The sequence below is a fragment of the Telopea speciosissima genome, chromosome 10, assembly GCF_018873765.1.
Source record: "Telopea speciosissima isolate NSW1024214 ecotype Mountain lineage chromosome 10, Tspe_v1, whole genome shotgun sequence".
Taxonomy (NCBI): Eukaryota; Viridiplantae; Streptophyta; class Magnoliopsida; order Proteales; family Proteaceae; genus Telopea; species Telopea speciosissima.
In genome coordinates this window covers 54,950,464-54,973,082 of record NC_057925.1, presented here as the reverse complement: position 1 = coordinate 54,973,082, position 22,619 = coordinate 54,950,464, and the positions used below count along the sequence as shown (strand labels likewise).

Below are 22,619 nucleotides of genomic sequence, written 5' to 3'. Positions count from 1 at the left end.
ACCAGAGTAAATGGATGCACGGTAAGACCAAGAAACCCCAAAAAAACTAATCAAAACTAAAAGCGAATACTCAGGAATTAGAGGAAAAAGAACCCCAATTTATGGGTTCTCTTCCAAAGAGAGTTGAGGATCAAAGTGAAGAACTCAACTATATGTTTCTCTGGATCTCTGGTTTTCTCAGTCAAACAAGATCACTACCTCAAAAGGAGGATGGAAACAAAGACAGAAACAACAAATGGGCACTACCCTCGCTCAGTTCATTACCAAAAGAGAACCAAAGAAAGAATAGAAAGGAGAAGAGAACGTCCCAAATTCATAAACTGAAAGAACAGGACAACACTGTAACGCGTGGAAGTGGGAAGGAGATTCTGATTTGTGAAGGTGGAACAAGACAATGTAGCAGCAGACATAAAGAAAAGAGAGAGAGAGAGAGACAGAGAGGTCTTCTCTCTTCAAAACCTCGTTCTTGGTCCAGCAAAGTATCGAATTTGAAGAAGAGAATAAAGTGCAAGGAAGCTCGGTCTCGAGGCTTTTTACCACAAATCCAAGGCTATGCCAACATGGGCATTGGATATATCGGTCACACCCCCAACATAAAACTGCCCGAAAAGCTGCCCGCCCCTTATAATCTCTGTCCCTGATTCTCTCTGCACCATCTCTACCAGCGGTTAGCAAAGTTAAAAGTCATGTAAGCCCCTGGGCTGTACGTACCCCTTCTTCCCTTCCCTCCCATTTTGGTCTTCTGTGAGAAAAAGCAGTAGTTATAAAGAAGAAAAAAGATAAAGGTCATGTATGTATGAAGAGTTTGTTTTTCTCTTTCTTTGTTTCTTTCTTCCCCTTTCTTTATTTCTTTTTAAATTTTTTTTTTTCTATAAGAAAACAAAACTAAGACCAAATCTGTTTTTGGATGTGTAAAACCATATTTGATTTGCAAGGGAATGTTTGTAAGGGAATTTTTTTTGTAGGTTTGGAGAAGAATGTGTGGTTCTCCAAGCAATTTTGTTGGGTCTTTGCTTGTAAGGTTTCTTGGATTTAACTTTAGAGCTATTGTATCTTCTCAAAATTTTCAAAATTTACCTTTTCTTTGTTGAGAAATGTGTAAATTTGTTCCTCTTCATAGTTCAAATTAGAGTCTGGATTGCATAAATGTAGGGAACTTGTTAGGTAATTTAGAGGTTCTATTTTGACTCTTTCTAGACTCATGTCTAGAGAAACTTTGGGAAGTTGTTCCAATTTGGTGTTTTGTGGGTATTTTAATAGATTTAGTTCTTAGGAGCTACAAACATTCTGTCCCCATGGTTTAGGGAGTGCCTCATTGTGAAGGTCCCTAAAATGCCTTGGTGTAGGATCTTGTTGGGCCATCCCCCAGTTCGTTACCCTAAATAAGCTCAAGTGTTCCACTCACTCACCCCTACTAGGCTACTACCAACCAGGCTTTCGTCTGGGAGATTGTGTAACTATCTGTTCCCCCCACCCCCAACCCCAACCCCAACCCCAACCCTAACCCTAACCCTAACCCTAACCCTAACCCTCCAAAATGCCTAATTTGTTATCTTATCTTGGAATAACAAAGTAAGATCTTGGTCTTAGCTTTCTTAAGTTTGAAATCTCCCTTGACTAAAACTTAAGACACATGCCCCATGTGGGAGACTGTGTCTAGTGCCCTTAGCTTAGTCTTAATTTTCATATTTCTAGGGTTTGAAGCAATCAATTAGGGTATTAGTTTTATCTGATTAAGATTTAAACTATGGTGTTGACGGCAGAACTCATCAAGACATGGCCCCATGGACTAGCCCTTGTCTAGTAGAGTCTTAATCCTCCCCCCCCCCCCCCAACCCCACCCCACCCCACCCCACCCCACCCCAAATTAGAATCACTAACAGCTCCTCTCCTCAAAGCATCTTCTTTCCACCACCACTAAGGCCCCTAACCCTAGTGAAGCTTCCACTAGCTTTGATAGGTATCTGGGTCCCCTATACCTAAATGAGTTGTCCTCCCCTGTCAATTCTTTTATATCATATTTCTATGGAGTGGACTTCTATATTTGCATTCTCCATCAGTCATCAAAGCTATCAATTGTAATCAGCCTAGAACCAATGAGTCCTATAAGGGTAGTAGATGAAATATGCTTTTATTTCAATTCCATTACAATGTGTCAATAAGATCAAAAAGTGAAAGAGTTTGTAGAAACTATTGAATAAAGAGAAATGGGACCTTATATATATGAGTAAATGCATATCACATCTAAAGGGTGAAGGGAAGAGGCCCTACATTTGAAATCTTTTTTACCCTTGAAACACCAGTGTCATCAAATGGGATCTTAAAGGGACACCATATATTTTGGATTCAAAGAGGGAATGATCAATTTATGGTTCCATTTTATCTTATATGAATGACTTGTACCCTTATCTCCCTCCAACTAGATGCCACGTGGGCCCATCATCGTTTACGACCATCGGATTGAAGTCTCTCTCTCTCTCTCTCTCTCTCTCGCAGTATTAATTCATATGTAACCAAAAAATTGCTTTCTTGAACTAAAATATGCAACAACCTTTAATCCTAAAACCAGGGGCACAAGGCTCAAACTTGGTCACTTCTTGCAATTCAATATATAGAGCTGTTTCAAATAGTGGGTAGTAGTAGCTCATGACAATGAAGATGCCAATCCAAGGTCTCACCATTTATTTAGTACCATGATGGTCATGCATAAGCATATATTTATATGAAATATGGCCCACATGCCGGGTTGGATCACAGCCATCCAATTCCATTGATTAGTAGGATTCCAAATCCGACGGTTTGAAGAAACAAGCTCACTTGACGTGGATCTTATTGAGTGATTTTCACAATATAATACTTCATTCATTCATTGAATTTGGAGCTGGTGGGCCCGGTGGGGGATGGAGGGTTATGAAATTACCAAATTACCCTCGTTCCAATCAAACGGGAAATCATGACTCTTGAGGCAGTCAAAGGGTGGGTGATCTTTGATTCGTACTTTGGGCAAAGTATATCTCTTGGGGCCCCGGGTTATGGGGAGGTATGTTTTATGTTTTCTTTTGCTTTTCAGCTTTGAAACCCTCCCTCTCTTGCTTGCTTAACCGACCGTTTCTTGCTTACTTAGCTTTTTCTCTTTCTTTCTCTTTCTCTCTTTTTATTTCTTTTCTCTTGCTACTGTTTTACTTGCTCCATGTTTGTGGTTGCTGTCAGGGCTTCTTAAGCTTCAGAATTGAAATGGGCTTTCTTCTTATGTCATTATTTTGGTGAGACCCTGAGAAGTTTTTAAACTTTGAAGAAGAATGTTCCAAGCATCTTAGGTTGTGTACTTCACTATAGCTTTTTGACTTAGACAGGTAGACCTAAGGGTAAGGGTGTTAAACGGTTTGGTTTCGGTGTAAACGGTTCAGTTTGATTCCATGCAAGCTTTTTTAGGTAAAACTAAAATCAAAACATGGTGAAATCGAAACCATTAATCGGTTTTAAATGGTTTTATAAGGTATTTTAACTTTTTTTTATATAAATAACTACTTTCCATTACAAGTCTTTTAATTTTTTTATTGAAATGGAAGTATGAATTGAATATGTTTTCTTTAAATAATTGTTTATTTGTACTATTACATATTTACCAATTACTTATTGTTACCATTAATGCTTAATTATTATCATTTCATATTACTAATATTTATTTCGATTTAAACGGTTTGATTTGGTTTAAACCGTTTAACTAAACGGTCTTAACTTTAAAACTAAAATCGAACCATTTATTAAATGGTTTTCACAGTTTCGGTGTACACGGCTCGGTTTAGTTTCATTGTGACACCTTTACCTACGGGTGTAAATTTGTTCTTGTGAGCCCCCAAAAGGGTTTGGACTGGGCTTTTCAACCTACAGGGCAGGCTTGGGATGGGATTTTCAGGACCAAGGACAAGCCTGGGCTGAAGCCTCGAGTTGAGCTCAATCCTACTTTTATATAACTATATATTAATTATTACATATTATGTTTAAGGCTTTAAGCATTTAAGGACACAATTGACACACACACAAAAAAAAAAAAACCAGCCAGCTCGGCCCTGGCAAAAATGAAGGCCAACCTGGCCTAGCTCGCTTAGCTTGATGAGGGTCTATCAGGGTCAGGCTAGGCTGAGTCTTGCATGGTTGGGCCTCGACTGAGATATCGTAACCCCACCTTAGGGCCCGACTGGGCTTCCCTAAACTGGGAAGACTGATCATATATGAAAAAGGGAAAATTACCAAAAAAAGAAAGGAAAAGAAGAAGAAGACATGATCATAAATAATTATAGAGCAACTAAAGGCACATAGTAAGCAAGTGGGTAAGTGCATGTATATGTTGTAATATAAATCATAATGTCTCTCTATGATGTTAACAAGCATATCCATTTGGCAACACTAATAAGGATACGATTCATGGCTTTCAAAGATCTTAATTTTTTTTATAGTTGTCATAGTCTTCGTCCCAAATAATTAAATCTTCTTATTCCATTAATTTCTTCAAACCTCTTGTGCTCTTGTTAGCCATCCATTAATGGCACCTTAGTCTTCTTACAATATATCTTCCATATTTCATGTTACCTATCAAATCATCAGTACTCTGCCTCCTTCAATCTTCTTATCTTCCATCCCTTTCTCATGGCCCTCTCAATGCAGGTTACTGTTTATGTCCACCTCATTAATGATCAACTTGTAATTACTTTATGTGAATTTTTTGTCTTCTTTAAAATAATTAGAAAGATTATGCATGTTATCGCGATTGAGGAGTTGAGTAACTAAAGGAGGGCCAGGATGATCCGAGTTGTGGAGAAAATAAAGTGAGGTAGGATCAATGGTTGCAGGTGGTTGAGCCATGAGAAAGGAAGAAACGATGTAGATTTAATTATGTGTATTCTTGTATATTTTATTCACTAAGGACTGATCAATATAAATACAATGAAAAGGAAGAAATCATCTCCGTAATCAAGGAAACTACCTAAACAAGAAAATGGAAGCTACCTAAATTACAAATGTACAAATACAGACAACAAATATACAATGAATCATGAAGATACGTTAACATTTTTTTTGTTTATTTTTTATCTGTTAAGATTGATATTTTGTGTATTCTTGTATATCTTATTCACTAAAGAATGATCAACATAAATACAATGAAAAGTCATCTCCGTACTCAGGGAAACTATATACCTAAACAAGAAAATGGAAGCTACCTAAATTACAAAGGTACAAGTATGAATAGCAAATATACAATGAATCATAAAGATACGTTAACATGTGATCGTATCTTCATGATTAAAAAATTCTAGGGCATTATCAGAACGAACTCGACAAATGGAAGCACCAAATTGTGTTTTTGCCATTATAAAAATTGAACGAATCAAAAAGTCAGTTTCAGATTTGTGATTCATGAGGTATACCCATGTAGTACCGAAATAATCATCCATGACGGAGAGAAATGAACGTGCTCCAGAACGGCTGGGTGTGTGATAAGGACCTCAAATATCAACATGTATTAGATCAAAACAAGTAGAAGTAGAAATTGTGCTTGAAGTAAATGGTAAACGAGTTTGTTTTGCAAACGGACAAACAGTGCATACATGTTGAGTTTTAAAGAAATAGAAGCATCTAAATTATGAAGTTTGGAAAAAAGGGTAGGGGACGGATGATCGAGACGCCAATGCCAATGGTCAAACTGAGAAGAAGTGATCGCGGAAGCCATAGAAACCAAGGAGTCCAAATAGTAAAGATCACCATGCCACTTACCCGTCGCAAAAATCGTCTTCTTTTGTTGGTCCTGAAAAATACATGAATCATGAAAAAAAGTGAGTATACAATTGGAGTGAGTAGTAAGTTTCGCAACAAACAAAAGATTAAATTGAAAGGATGGTACATGGAGGACATTATGAAGATGTAGTTGGGGAAATAAATGCACAATACCAACATGGGTTACAGGGGCCGATGAACCATCAGGTTGCCTAATGGAAGAAGAAGGAGGTGCAAGTTTGGATGAAAAAAAAATGGAGGCGTCTGAAACCATATGGTCTGTTGCGCCTATATCAATGATCCAAAAAAAATGATTTGGTAAAGCGAGGAGAGCAGTACCTGCAACATTTGTAGTGGATGAGGGTTACCAATGGGCAGTAAGGAGAGAAGTTGTTGGATTTGGTCAGCAGTGAGAGACGTTGACATCTGGGAAGGTGAAGTCGTGTCGGTGGATTGGGTGAGATGAGTAGTTGACCGAGTCGGTGGTGGGCGAGCAGATGCAGAACCAGAAGCGGGTTTGGTGCCTGACGCGGAGCGAGGAGTCCAATTAACTGGGTATTCGTGTTGTTTGAAACAACACGAATCAGAATGTCCATCCATATTGCAGTAATTGCAGTGATAGCAGGGACGGTTGCGGTGAGAGGATGATGTCTAGGCAGCCATGGCAACTTGATCAAGAGGAAGACTGCAGGAAGGTTGCAGAGAGCATCAGCACTCCTCTTGGAGCAACAATGAATAAGCCTTTGCAAGAGTTGGGAGAGGATCCATCAAAAGGATCTGACTCCGAACAGCCGAGAATGAATCATTTAGGCCTTATGAAAAATCAATAAGTGCATCACTCTCCATAAACGAAGAAAGTGCGGTCATGGTACCACAAATAATCCTATATTTCACGTCATGTCGTATTTCATGAATCAACTTTTCCCTATCTTTTGCAATCCAACCCGGACCCAACTTCATCCGATGTGCTACCCCTCCGCTTACCTGACCATGATGATGACCCCCCCATCCCACTGGTACCACCCAATGATGGTACCGCCCCACCTCCTACAACTCCCCCTCCCTCCACCGAACCTCCCCTCCCTCTTACATGAGCCATGTTCACCAAACTAAACCGCCGAGTTACTTTAAGGATTATTACATGTCTCTTCCCCCGCGCACCATCGTCCTCTCTAGTTGGTTCAGATACACACCACCCTCTCGCTAACTCTTTAAGTTATCATCATTTTTTGCCACATTATATGTATTTTCTTATAGCTCTAACCATCACCTCTAAGCCAACCACATTTGCAGATGCTATGAAATCTGAGATCAATGTTCTCACCAAAAATCAGACTTGGTCTCTTGTTCCCCTCCCTACCAGCAAGCGAGCAATTGGGTCCAAATGGGTATTTGAAATCAAGTGCCATCCGGATGGTTCGGTTGACCGGTACAAAGCTCGCCTTATCGCCAAAGGCTATACCCAAATAGAAGGAGTTGACCATCATGACACATTTGCGTCGGTTCCCAAATTCGTCACTGCTCGCTTTGTACTTATTGTTGCTACAGCCCATGTTTGGCCTCTTCATCAACTTGAAGTTCACAATGCCTTTTTAAATGGCGATCTTACCGAAGAAGTTTACATGCAACCCCGCCTAGCTATAGGCGCAAGGGGGAGAATCTCATTTGCAAGTTGCAGCGTTCGCCCTATGGCCTAAAGTAGGCCTCTTGAAACTAGTTTGCTAAATTATCTACTACACTCATTAGTTTTGGTTTTTCACAATCCCAGGCTGATCATTCTTTGCTTTCCCTTCGACGGGACTCTGACTTGGTCTTTATCCTAGTCTATGTGGACGACATTATCCTCACTGGTTCTAATGCTACTTTGCTTCAAGATATTAAGGATAGCATCTGCAACCAATTTCATACTAAGGATATTGGCAGCCTCAAGTATTGCCTTGGCATCAAAGTTGCACGTTCTAAAGATGGTCTTTATCTTTGCCAAAGGAAGTATACATTGGATATTCTTCATGATTGTGGCCTCACTGGTTTGCGCCCTGTTGATTTCCCAATAGGACAGAATTTGAAGCTTTCGAATTCATCAAGGACCGTACTTGATGACCCAACACCATATATCAGTGCCTTATTGGCATGTTGATTTACCTCATAGTTACTCGTCCTGACATTGTGCATCCCGTGAATATTTTAAGCCAGTTCATGCACCAACCTCGCCAACCGCACCTTGATGTTGCTCATCGCTTGTTACGTTATCTGAAGAGCACTCCTGGTCAAGGCATCCTTCTTCCTGATTTGAATGACCTCAACTTAACTGCTTTTTGTGACTTAGACTGAGCAAGTTGTCCTATGACACGGAGATCAACAACCGGTTATTGTATTCTTCTAGGACCCGTTTCGGTTTCATGGAAAACTAAGAAACAAACTACTATTTTGCGCTCTTCTATAGAGGCTGAATATCGCGCCATGGCTATGGCCACCTGTGAACTCACCTAGCTCTCGTACCTCTTACGTGACCTGGGTTTACCTACTCTGGCACATGTGTCCTTTATATTGTGATAATCAAACAGCCCTTCACATTGCTGCTGACCCTGTCTACCACGAACGAACCAAGCACATTGAGATCGACTGTCATGTTGTTCGTGATAAATTAGTTCAGGGACTATTACGACCCCTCAAAATTCCTTCCAACGATTAGCTTGCCGATTTATTTACAAAATCACTTGGTCGGACCAAATTTCAGCATCTCAAGTCCAAGTTGGGCATTCGTGATCTTCATGCTCCACCATAAGGGGGACTGTTAACGTACCTTCATGATTCATTGTATATTCGTTGTCCATATTTGAACATTTAATTTAGGTGGCTTCCATTTTCTTATTTAGGTAGTTTCCTTGATTACAGAGATGATTTCTCCCTTTTCATTGTATTTATATTGATCATTCCTTAGTGAATAAGATGTACAAGAACACACAAAATACCAATCTTAGCAGAACCCAACATAGCCCAACATCAACAAACTCTCCACCTTGTCTATTAGCCCATGTAGACTATTGAATCAAACCTTTAACGGATCTAGATAAAAGCCACCAAACCCAACAATTCTCACAGGAGCAGAAGATCAGGACATTCATCAAGAAGAAGCTTAATTAAATTTGTTTTGTGATATAGACATTTGAATAGAACTCAACTGACTTATAATCTTGTTAAGATTAGTATTTTGTGTATTCTTGTATATCTTATTCACTAAGGAATGATCAATATAATTACAATGAAAAGGGAGAAATAATCTTCGTAATCAAGGAAACTACCTGAACAAGAAAATGGAAGCTACCTAAATTACAAATGTACAAATATGAACAACAAATATGCAATGAATCATGAAGATATGTTAACAGGTTCAAGCCCATGTGTTCTAGTGTCATATGAGTGGGCAAGTATATTCCTTAGTGGAGTGTAAAAACCAAAGAGACACTTTGGAAGAAGTTTGTGGTGAATTTTTTCTAAAGAGAGAAAAAGCAACAAGGTAGAGGAAGAATCATATAAAATGAGAGAGATGACTACCAAAGAGAGTAGTGATGATCCAAGTGAACAACAAAAAAGTGAGGATCTAAGGGGGGGTCTAAGAGGTACAACATGGATATAACGTGTGTACAAGGACTAAGCGAGGAGTCAATGAAGAGTGAATGAAAGATGAGAGAAGGTTGTCTATGGGGGCTTAGGTTTTTGTGTCAAATTGTAAGAGTTCTACTTTTTCTCTTCTCTTGATTCTTAATGGAATTCGGATCTCACTCTGTAGGCGTAGGGTGTTTTGTAGAACTAGGTAAATATCTTGCCTCTTGTGTATGTGTTTGTTTTGGTTATGTTCTTTTATCCTGCACATACGATTTTATGTGTTGAACACAATTATGTAGACTTATTCAATTTTGTGTATTGCACATGAAACATGGATACATCATGGCGAAAAGAAGATGCCCTCTATCTCTCTCTCACACTCTCTCTCTCTCTCTCTCTCTCTCTTCTTTATGTGAAAAGACACCTCTACCCCCTTGTTTTAAGGAGGAGAGAGATAGACACATGAGAGTGTTGATGTAGACCACACTCCCGGACAGAAAACTACCTCCCTTATTATTATTAATGGGTTAGGATCCATAGTGTTTCAATTGCTATTTAATGCTTACCCAAAAAAAATTGCTAATGACTTTTTTTTTTGTAATAATTGCTATTCAATGACCGAAGTCACCAAACATAAGAAACATGTAACATGAAATAGGGCTGCAAGAGGGTCGGGTTGGGCCGGGCTTTATAAAACCCTAGTCCAATCCTGAGTCCCCTTAGCTGGGCCCAGGCCCGACCCAACCCTGACTCAGGGCCTGAAAAATCCGTCCTTGACCCGCCCGCAGGGTCAAGCCGGGCTGACCCTGCTTGGCCCTAATCATGTAGAGGGGGAAGAAAATGCATAGGCTGGACTGAACCGAGAGAAAATTATCAATTTTACGTAAAATAACACTATAATAAAATGTATTATATCACTTATCATCTTCATATATAATATATCATATAACAAAACGTGGGTGACGTTTAAAGTTTATAATATATATATTATATCAATATATATTTTATAGTACAACTTAAAACAGGGTCGGGCCAGGCCAGACTTAGCCCTCAACCCTAGCCCGACCCAACCCTGACTCAAGGCCAAAAATTTCCAGCCCTGACCCACCCTCAGGGGCTCAGGGCCAAATATCTCAGCCCATACCCTATTCGGGCTCATGGCGGGCCAGGACGGATTCGGGCCAGAAATTTCCAGCCCTAAAATGAAATACTCACGATGAAGAAAGAACCTCTTAAGCCACCACATCTAAACATTATTTGGATTGGACAAGAGAGGGGCACTTTCGACCACGAACAATAAGGGTTAAGAGTTTAACAATAAAATCATAAAAGTGACTTACAGATAAGGTAGGGCTTAAAACGGTTTTAAGTATCGAGTTGGTAAAATCTCAATAACTACCCTTTTCCATTTTTGGTAAGAAAACTAAAATATGGATCTAAGCATTCACCCTTCTCCAGTTCTCCCAGAGTCTTCCTTATCCTAACTTCTGACAAACCAAGGAGAACCGAGAACTCCTCCCTCTCTCTCTCTCTCTGTTGCTGTTAGGTTGCCCTCAGCGTTTACATACTACGGAGTGTAAGTCTTTCTTTTCTCTCTTATTCTCTAGTTTAGGGTTTGTAATAAGCATATTTGATATTGACAAATTCAATTTTTTTTAAGGTTTAAGTTCGTTTCCCAGTTTGTGAAATCTTTTGAATAGGAGATAAATCATAAAAATTGGGCAACAAATCAGGTTTCTGCATTGTTGTGACAGGATTTTAAGTTCTGCTCATTCTGCAAGATCTGATTATTTGGGTACCTTTATATGTTTATTCACTCCAGAATATTTTCTTCTTAATGCATGGAGAGGGCAATGCCATGGAGCAACCAAGTGGATGTTTTGTCATCCGACTCAGATTCAGAGGCTGTTAATGGGAATGATAAAGCAAATGGAAGTCATAAGAACACAATCAATAAACCGACTGAAGAAAATGTATTGGAAGGTATTTGAGCTGTTGGTTCCATAGAGTTATACTGATTGATAATATATCTTTTATTCTATCCGAAACCAAATCAATCTACTTTCCTGCTTGTGGTCAGATAATATGGACAATTAAGTTGGGAACTTAATTTTTTTATTTTGTCTTTTGAAATAGTCCTAACTTGCCAATTGTGAAAAATATCAGTAGCTGTACTAATTGTCTAACATTCTGCATATGTGAAAGAGATTCCACATTTTTTAATAAACTTAGCAATTGTTAGTGTGTCAAAAATTGATCTCCTACTACCTATCTGCCAAATGAATTTCTCCATTCCTAGCAAGAAAAGAAAGAAAAAAAATCTCCTCACAGATGGCCTACAAGCTTGAGAATCACGGTGCAGTTTTAAAATTTTTTTTAAAAAAAATTCAATAGTTTTCCTGCTCTTTTTACTCATTTTCTTTTCCATAGCTTTTTCTGCTCTACTTTATTATTTCAAAACAAATCAGTGATCTGTAAGTATGGTCTTCAAAATTTATATTGTTTTACCTGTAAACTTTGTTGGTTAGGTTTGAGAATCCTGCTTTTTCACAATTTCCACACCTTATTAGGTTACCTGACAGGTTGTCATATCACTTAGGAGGTTACCAGTCTGTTTTTTAGAGGAGTATATCGGAGGCTAGAGTCTGTATTGAACCAGAACAAAAATATAAATTTTTTTTTTGAAAGAAGAAACAATGTGATGTTACTGATATGGAAAAAACTCAGCTGTTAATCCCCAAGTGTCAAAATTTTGAAAAAGCTACTGTTGGTGGAGGGGTGATGGTAGAGCGGCTAGTACATGCTCACAAACACACAAAAAAAAGGGCTAAAAAGAAGAAGAGGCTGGAGGCTTAAAGAAAGTATTATTAATTCTCAAAGCTATATATACAAGCTGGTTTGTCCAGGAAGTGACTTAGGCTGTGTCTGGTTGAGTGGGATTCCATTGCATTTGCACTTAAGGGTTCCGCCCTTAGCCACTCTTTGTTCCCGTGGGTCTCACCACACAGGAGCATTCTGCTAAATTGTTGCTGTTTCTTTGCCAATTTAGCTATGCACTCCACTCCATCTTCCACATTCACCCCTCTGCAACGGCCTGCTAAGTTGTTGCTGTTTCTCTGCCAGTTTAGCTATGCACTTCATTTTCCTCATTCCACCCTCTGCAACTAAAGGCATCTTGAATATCAATGACCCAGGTAGCCATCCTGCTCCCACACAACCAAACATACTACCTTATTGAGGCTGGATGTCTTAGACACACCATCTTAGGCAGTGGTCTGAAATACTCCATATATTCTCCATAGTACCCTACTACTGTTTGTTTCTCAGCCTAAACATTTTTGCCTTCAGCAATGTTCAAATTTCGATCGAAATGGTTGAAATATGGAAAAATATTTCGGTTTCTCTAGACCTCGAAAATGAAATGACTTGCAAGATACAAAGAGTGCAATATCTCATCGAAAAATGTTAACATCTGATCGAAATGATCAAAATATTACAGATTTGGAAAATGAGCAAAAATTTCTAAAACGCTTCAAATATTTGGACATTCATACCTTTTCTATCTCATTTAAGCTCCCATGACGAGATTGCAAAGAGACATTTGGGTTGAAACTTCAAGAAAGAGGTAAGTCCATCAAACTGATAATTTTGGATCAATTATTTTGCTAGATTTGAGCAATGTATGTGTGATTATATGAGATTCACATTATATTATGAAAGTTTGTTGAAGTTTTGCAAGATTGATACATCTTTGTGTCAACCTCATAACCCCAACTTTCTTGAAACCCATTTTCCCAAAAAAGTTAGGTTGAATTGGCTTTGTTAGGCCCATATAATTATATGTTAATCACATTAGGATCTATTCGCTCATGAAAATGCTGAGCAATTGTATGAATAAATTATTTGATGGCAATATTTTAGTTATGTGCACAATAACTTATATAAGTGAAAAGACAGTACCTATGCTATACACTAGCAAAATAGGATGTTAAACCAAATTATCAATTTAGATTTTTTTTTTCAGTTAATCTTTCATGCATGTGTATTTATACTTGAATAAGCATCCCCTAAAGTTTCATTACAAAATTCTTAGTATTTCTCTTCATTTCCCAAAATTTTACCAAATCTGGACCATTGCGAGTTTGCAACCAGATTTCGATCATTTTGACTATTTTTCCCCCGATTTTGACAGCATTTGAAATGATCAATCCTGTTGAAATTGTAAACCTTGGTCTTCACCACCTAGAGTGACCAGTATAGGGTTGTTGAACTTGAGCATTGATTGTTGGTCGATACAGAGCATTGCCTGTGATGGACTAACCATCATCCTTCCCTGTGGTGTGGATATAATCAGTTGTTTTGGGGTGGGGTATGAAGGTGAAACAGGGGTTTGTCCATTTTTGAGGTCTCAAAATAAGATGCATGGAGGGTCTCATATATAGAAAGGAAATAGAAGAGTCACACCCCTGAAAGAAATAAATGAATTCCAAAGAGGGTTTTCCTGTGCGCTCATCACTAAATAACAAAGTATGTCCGGTCTGCAGATAATGACCCAATCTGTAATTCTTTTCACCACTTATCTGACTACTCATGAGCAAGTGTCTTGCATGATTGAGGTCTCCGTGTGGATGCTACCCTGTTCTGGTGTGGTGCAGGCCCAAAATGTTATGGCCTCTTAGAATAATAAATCAATGATTTGAGTCGTAAAATTGACTCATGCCAAATTTCCCTTGTTTCAAAGTGGTTTTGGTACTATGTTGGATTGTCATTTACTTGCCCTGCATTTCATTTAGGTTACATTTAGTGTATCCTAAGTAATTTATTCTCTGTCGCTCTCCCTCAAATTTTTATTTTGATGCACAGTCCAGTGTCAAAGAGGTGTAAAGCATGCTCCATAATGCAGGTGCAATGATCAGACGAGCAGAAATGTATCAGGAATATATGAAGCAGATTCAAATTCCTTCTTACCGTGCATCACAAATTTCGTTTAATTCATGGCAGGGACTAGCAAAATCCCTCAAGCAGTTATATGGGCAACCCCTGCACTATCTCACCAATGTCCTCCTTAAACAGTGGGACCAATCAAGGGTTGGAACTGATAATGAATATCAGCCGTTGGATACCATCATTCATTCTTGTAAAGCCGAAGCTACCATCTGGCTCATGGAAGAAATCCACAGGTTTACCACTTCACATCACCATATAGCAAGACTCTGGCTTTCTGACCCCATGCACCATGCGTATGTTGATCCAATCTTTCCACGGATATGAAAATTGTGTCCCAAACCTACCTGTTTCCAAACCCATGAATAGTAATTGGGTGTTCTGTAAAAATTAATAGATATGGTTTTGAATCCAAGCATTGTCAATGAATTTTTCTCCCGTAATTGCTGCTAATTGCTCTGGTGATTCTTTGATCATTGAATCAATACTTGTAACTCCTTCATCCTTAATTCCTTGTAAGTATACACCACTCTACATACAGTTGACATTCAGCCATGGTTCCTTGTAGAAGTCATCAGAGTGATCCATCTATTATCAGAGCATATTACATTATTGCACACATCCATTGAAGCTCACATAGGGTTCTCTCAGAGTAATCCTTGCATGGCACTACTTACAATGAAATATTAGAACTATATCCCTGCTGTTGCCTGGGCACAACTAATTACATGGACTAAAAACAGAGCAGAAGAAATCTGCAGGTCCAACCCTTTAGCCATCAATAAGGAGATGGTAGTTATAACTTGCAATACTGAAGCAAACATATCTGATACAAATAGTTCTATGGGTAAGAGTTGATGTTTACATTTCCCTTTGTGTCTTCCTCTCTGCCCCCTTCCTTCATCTCCTTGTAAGATAAAGCTTGAACAGTAGATCCCTTGTTGAGAGCTCTAGCTATGCCCCTAACAGTATTTGGAGTTGTTCTGCAGCAGCCTCCAATGAGTGAAGCACCAACCTCATGCCATTTACTAACATATGAGACAAAATCTTCATCTGAAACCTCAGTAGACATCTGCAATAGGAAATATAAGAATAAGAGGCTATTATATAAGCTAGAAGGATGTTAGAACCAAACTAAAATCACAGAATGCTAATCCAGAGTGGTATGGACATCACAGGTTAATTCAAGAACATCTTTGGCTATGTTTTACCACTTTTAAAACATAGTAATTAACTATCACCATAAACTACATATTAAAATCAATGGAAACAACTCATAAATTGAAAAGCAATACTAAAAAGTAGACAACAAAAACTCACTACCCACTCCTTCCGATCAGCATCATATGTCTCACCAGTGTTTGGATAAATGAGTATCGGTTTAGTTGTAACCTGCAGGATCAACCAAGAAAACAATTAGAATTTAAAAAACTCGGCACTTTACCATGACTGAATAACCAAATTCTAATTCAAGGACCATACCAAAAGGAAGTGGAAAACAAAGGTGATTCAAGGACCAAATTTTAGATTCATAAAATCTGATTTTAGGTTCTCCATGCTCTCATGCAGCAGCTGCATATGCTTTCTTTATTATAAACTGGTTATGCTTTCTAATAGAGCCATCTATTCCTTACATTCTAATAACCCTATTTCTTTAAAGCCCAGAAAAAAGCTAACAAAAACCCAAAAGCCCAAGCTTCCGGATGGAGAGGCCTTTCTCAAGGTCATAAGCCTATCAACCACATACTACCTAACCGACGTGAGGCTAAACTCCCTATTCCTGGCCATGGAGCGACACTCACTGCATAAACTCCCCCATCTTTGGGCCATAGGATCCCCATATCCAGGGACAACCCGTGCTGATACCATTTGATGGTGTCCAATCCAAAATATTGAGCTTCAGGATGTAAAGGCCCTTCCCAAGGTCATATGCCCATCAACTGCACGCAACCCAACTGATGTGGGTTAAATCACCCATTCCTAGCTATGGATCTGCACTCATTACATCAATGTTGGATGCCACATGAGCTGGCATTGTAAATATTTTCATTTGGTGGGGATAAGCTTCCATTATTAACATGGACTGGTGATGGCTAGGTATCATCAAGTCTAACTGAGATCTATTGAATTAAAAAGATGAACAGGATACTTAGTTTGAGAGAGATTTGCAGAACAATATCAAAAGTACAGTTGATTCTACCTTTTTAGTAGATAGAATGAGTCCATGAATAAATCTAGGAGGGGTGCAGTTGATTCCAACAGCAACAATCTTCTTACATGAATCAGCAATTGAGACACACTCAATCAAAGAATCTCCACTAACCACATGGACACCATCTTTGGAAGTAAAAGAAAACCATGCTGGAGTATTAATGTCTTCTTCCTCAAGAAGCTCAGCATAAGCCTGCATCACCAAGTAAACTAAGATATGTGCAACCAAAACTACTACTCCCACCACAACTTCAACATTCCAACCAATCAATGGTTTGGCTCTTTAAATTTGAAGACTCTAGCAAATTAGCATTCAACAGAGAAACAGAACAAACATTCTATAGATACCTGAGCTTCTAACTTATTTAGAGTTGTTTCAAATGCAATTAGATCAGCACCTGACCCAGCTAAAACCTGAACTCTTCTTCTGTGAAAATCTTTGAGAGTTTCTATAGTAACTGTGTCTCCATATTTCCCACTGTAAGGAAAGATAACACTTATGTTATTAAAATTTTTGAATAAGATGGCTATCAATTTGCATTAAATGTTCTGAACTGTATATAAGATTCAAATAAATCAACCTTACCTATACTCAGATCCATCAGCTAAATAAGCTCCATACCATCCAAGAGATGCTGCAACTAAGATTGGACGTTTTCTGAAAATTTATTTTTGAATAAGATGGCTATCAATTTGCATGAAATGTTCTGAACTGTATATAAGATTCAAATAAATCAACCTTACCTATACTCAGATCCATCAGCTAAATAAGCTTCATACCATCCAAGAGATGCTGCAACTAAGATTGGACGTTTTCTGAAAATTTTTCCATCTCTAGTATCATCAGAACAACAATCTTTGCATCTCTCATAATAAATATCGCGTGCTTCTAGAGCAACTTCAACACTTCTCTGCAGTAAAGCTTCACTTTCTTCTTTTGACAAGCCTTTAGCCTGAAACCCCTGAATGGTAGCCTGCCTCCACATGCAAAAAAAAAAAGACCATTTTCCCAAATTCAAAACTCCCCTAAAGCATGGATTTTTAGGTGATCTCAATGAGAATGAGAAAGAGAGAGAGAGAGTCCAAGTACCTGGTAGGAGGCTGTGATAATGATATCTGCACCAGCTTCAAGGTAATCTAGGTGAACCTATCCCATTAAGAGAGAGAAAACAGAGTTACAAATTAATAGGACTCAATTGGCACTAGTGACTCTAAAATCAACAAAAACAGAAGCAGAGACATGGATTTCTATACTGATTCCATTCGTCATGTAGATTCTGATAAAATTTTGTCGAAAGAGTATAGAAGGACTTTTAGAAGGGGGAAGCGTATTTGTTTATATTAAGTGTACCGGTTGATACATATCGGTGTCGGTGGTAATCAATGGTGATACATATCAATTGATACGGTTAAAAAGTGATTTTTATTGTAATCAGCCTGATATGGTCGAGCTGTATTGGTATTGATGGTGAACGATACCAGTGATGATACCATAAATTAAAATCTAGTGCAAATAGAAATATTCTAATAAAAAAATATTATTGTAATCAAAATGGTGAACCAAGAAGTTGTAGCCTTACTTTTTTTCCATTTTAAGATAATACATGTTTTCTTCAATTACGGTAAATCTTGTCATTTTCGCATAAATACTACAATATAAAATTTTTTACTTTTTGAAAAATCTTTTTCCAAACCTGCATTCAGTAACTTTTGAAAATAAAACAATGGGTAATTAAAAGAAGGTTAAAACTTCTCAGTTCACAATTTGAAAATTTTTTCTCAAAGAAAAGCACAAGGCATATATGCCCCCGACGAGTCCATGACTGCCTTGAGCCCAGCAAGGTCTGGACTGGGTTTTTCAGCCCATAGGCTGGGTGATGATTGAGACCTTGGTTTGACTTTGTATATATAATATGGGTGAGCATATGGGCCATGCGTGCATTGGCATCAGGGGGAAGATTTCCGTCTTTCATGGAGGTCAAGGCTGTCATTTCGCCTCCCACTGTGTCTGGACGTGGCCCCTGCGTCTCCCATTGAAAACTTTTCTCCATATAATATATATAGTTATATGGGTGAAACAGGGCAGGGTTGGGGTGGGTTTTGAAAAATCTCAGCCCAACCCTGAATCTTCTTAGCTCAGCCCAAGCCCAACTTGGCCCAGAGGTAAGGTTGAAAAATCTCAGCCCAGGCCCAGCTCGACCCTAATTGACCGTAATCATGCCGCCAAGCTGGCCAAGCTGGCCAGCTGGGCCAGGTTGGCCCTGATTGACCCTGATTTTTTCTAGGTTGGACTTGCCCTGATTGACCATGTGTGGCCTTGTTTTTTGTCTGTATGCACAAAAAAAAAACAGAAAAAAAAATATGACATCACCAGCATCAATCATTCTTTAAAAATAATCCTAAATGCCTAAAGCCTTAATATATAATTATTAATATATAGTTATATAAAATTAGAATCAGGTCGGGCTCAGTCAGGGCCTGGTCTCAGGCCTGAAAATCCCAGCCTAGGCCCTAACTTGGCTCGGTAGACCCTACATAATTATATATAATATCTGGGGTGTTGTTCTCTGTGCCGCAGCGCAGGCTGCGCCTAGGCACATGGGGGTGGGTGCAATGACCACCCTGCCCCCCTGCACAGGCTGCCCATGTGCCTGGGCGCAGCCTTTGCTGCGGCACAGAGAACATTTTAAGAAGAGAGAAAAAAAAATGAATAGAAAAATATCAATGAGGGGACTGTCGGCTACCCCACTTGCTGGGAGAACCCTCTCCAGTATTAATATATCTGTGGGGAAATGAAAATAAAAAATTAAAGGGAAAATTACATATCCCTCCCCTGTATTTTGCCCTAACTACACATTCCTCCCCTTGGTCTTTCCACCTTACATTTTGATCCCTTATGGCTGACGGTGTTAAGGTGCTGTTAGTTAATGATTTGAAAAAACAATATTACCCTTGTTCTAAAACACCACAAGCAGAATTACAATGATACCCTTTTCATCATCTTCATCGATCCTTAAAACACCCACAGCCACCACCACCACTGCCGCCTCCTCCTCCTCCACAGTCAAAGAAGGAAACAGAATTAGTCGTAAAAGACGCCGATCATTCCGACTTCCGACGGGTTGATGATCTCTAATTTCGAGAAATTGAAATGCAAAACGAATTCAAGTTTTTCCGTGAAATTCTGCTTTAAACTAGAAGGGAAAAAAAAACGGAAAAAGTCTCATTTAATTCTTAAATTTTTACTACAGGAATGAGCAAAATAATTAGCTGTAATTCATGTTCATAATCTGATTGCATAGGTTTCAGATTCAACTTTTTTGCCTACATTTTAGTTTCTCAGTTGGGACTCAAATCTTTTCATTTTTCTTTTTTCGGTTTTTTTCCCTGCTTTATCTCATTTCAGCTTGGAATTCAAGAAACATCCATTAGTGGTTCTCATTATTCAGAGTCTGGTGCTTCCGAAAATGACTCCGTGAAGGATTCACTACAAGTTGTCCATGCTCCATTCGCGACAAGCATCCTCCTCTTGATGGAAAAAAAACCCTAGCTCCCTCAATCTTCTTCTTTTCTCTTTCCTCTCTCATCTTCATTTTTTTGCCGCAACCTTCATAAGTTCCAAGGAAACATAGGCTATAGAGTAGTATTTATGCATCTGAAGGAGAAAAGATCCATGGGGGGGGGGGGGGGCCATCTCGCCAGCAGAAATTACTCCTCCATCTCTTCACAATTCTTTAGTTCCAGATAATGACATATAAGAGCTCCAGAGTCCGTGAGATCTTCACCCTGTACTCCAGAGTGGATCTTATTATTAACTTCATGAATCTGAATCCATTGGAGTGGATTTTGGTGGGTTCCATTTGCAAGAAAGGGGTTGCAGGAGAAGAAGAAGAAGAAAAAGAAAAGAAGGGAGGGTAAAATGGTCTATTCATATGGACCAAGGGTTAGTTTGGAATTAAATCAAAAGGGTAAATGGATCATCTCACAATGACCCAGGGTTAGTTTGGGCATTATAAAAACACTAACTATACCATGTCAGCATTTAACAGACTGATGCTAACAGTAGGGGAGGTTTTAATAATTTTCTAAAAACTACAGGGAAATCATATGTAAGATGAGAAAATCAAGGGGAAGAACGCATAATTATGACAAAGTACAAGGGAGGGAGATATAATATTTCCAAAATTAAAAGAGAGAATGATGGAGAGAAAGAATAAAAAATTGAAAGTGGGGGTGGGGGGGGGGGGGCGCAAAGAGTGATTAAGAATAGAGATATAAGAGTTTTTAGATATCTTAAATGTAGATACCATAAACATTAATTACATCAGATATAATTTAATCTTATTATTTTAATTCTCTCATGAAATGACCTCGTTGTCCACCCATATATGATATAATTTGTCGTGCCTATCTTTCTTCTCTTTTTTTTTTTTATAGTAAAATAGATATCTCTCTTCTCACCGTTTGCCGCACCTCATCAATTGGTATGTTCCATTATTTAAGAAAACCCTCTCCTTTATTTTTAGAGCAAATTACTTAAACCTTCCCTAACCTTTCTGACAATTTAAGGAATCACCTCTGTTCTTCTGACAATTACTCAGACCTCTCCTATTTTTCAAAGTTGGTTTCACTTAGCCCAAGTCTGTTAACGGTGTTAATGAAAAACCTATTGTGACCAAAATGCCCTTCTTCTTCTTCCTCCTGCCTTTTCCCTTTCTTCCTCTTGCTCTTTCTCTTCTTCTTCTTCAAATCCACTTGCTCCCACCCCTCTGCAACCCCATTCCCTTGGCAGAGAAACTGAGAAACAGAAAAATTAAACGCAATTACTTCGATTCGTGAATCTATACACTCGAGATTCATCACTCATGTACTAATAATTAGCTCAAGACAAGCAAGATCAATTCTGGATAAATTAAATTTCCGAAATCGAAAATTTGTAACCAAATTGTTCATATACTAAAAGTCAAAATATCTAAAATCAGAACTACTATAGACAGTATGGATCTGTGATCCCAAACAGAGCAAGATCGAGCCCTTTATGTTTTAGCTGGAGATTCTGATAACTGATCAACTGCTCACCTCCTCACCACACGGACGTGATTATCTTAGTTGTTAAGATAATTCTTATCCTAATCGGTTGTTAAGATGAGAATTATCCTAATCTAAACTCACACCCCAAACCGTGTACATAGTTCACGTAGCTAGTCCTTATCACGTCACTGTGGTGATCTCTATCATGTAAACTATTCTTCATTATAAATACAAACCAAAGAAGCCTCTGAGAAGGCACTGTACTCGCAGCAAAACAATCTACTCTTCGTTTCTTCAACATCTTCTTGTCGAATCATTCTGATCCTCTCATCTTTCTGCTCTAAAACCTGCAACTTCAAGCCATTATCATTGCTGAAGAAAGAAAAAGAAAGCATGCTTTCACTGAAATCTGACAAGAATCATTTAAGATCCCCATTTCTGTTCAATGCTTCAAAGCTTCACAGCTTCACAGCTGCAAAGACAAACTCAGATACTTCATAATCAAATTACTTCTATATCTTTATAAGGGCAGTTTTATCATTTCATCTCATGTTTTTAACACTGTTAGTCATGAATTGACAGAATGGGTTTATTTGTTACCATTTGCAAACCTCAGGGGGGGTACGTAGAATTTTTCAAAACTGAAGGATAAAATCATACTTTCGTCAAACCTCAAGGGAGGTATGTATAAATTACCCTTAATAAATTTAAATTTGGAAACCTTCTCACCAGTCCTTATCTCAATTGAGACCCCTCATGAAGAACAAAATTGAATAAAAACCATGGCTAAGCAACATAACCTCGTACATTACTTATTAATTAGGACTTTCTTTGGAGATTAATTACCAACTTTTATTAGAATTTAAAGGGGAGAGTTTTCGTATACGGTTGTTCATGGTGTACGAACATACTTTCAACCATTGGATGGATATGATCGTGTACAATACACAACCCTTCATCCTCATCCAATGGTTACAAACACGATCATACATCATACACGGCCGTGCACGAAACCTGTTGTCAAATTTAAATGTCTCGGCTTTCTAGAGTTTTCA

General features: G+C 38.5%; 2 protein-coding genes across 2 annotated transcripts; one reads left to right on the top strand and one right to left on the bottom strand.

Moving 5' to 3' along the window:
* The first annotated feature begins 10,913 nt into the window (after positions 1-10,913).
* LOC122642979 (protein RDM1-like) lies at positions 10,914-14,745 on the top strand. The gene is made up of 3 exons (XM_043836607.1): positions 10,914-10,954; positions 11,201-11,361; positions 14,282-14,745. Exons 2-3 carry the CDS (start codon positions 11,220-11,222, stop codon positions 14,647-14,649), a joined length of 510 nt encoding a protein of 169 aa, XP_043692542.1. The 5' UTR covers positions 10,914-10,954; positions 11,201-11,219; the 3' UTR covers positions 14,650-14,745.
* Positions 14,746-15,147: 402 nt separating this feature from the next.
* On the bottom strand, positions 15,148-21,959 carry LOC122643757 (selenocysteine methyltransferase-like). Its single transcript, XM_043837340.1, has 7 exons — positions 21,801-21,959; positions 17,624-17,680; positions 17,278-17,507; positions 16,882-17,011; positions 16,523-16,726; positions 15,643-15,714; positions 15,148-15,394 (listed from the first exon to the last, which is right to left on the bottom strand). The coding sequence occupies exons 1-7, from the start codon at positions 21,957-21,959 to the stop codon at positions 15,164-15,166; spliced, it is 1,083 nt and encodes a 360-aa protein (XP_043693275.1). The 3' UTR covers positions 15,148-15,163.
* Between the last annotated feature and the right edge of the window lie 660 nt (positions 21,960-22,619).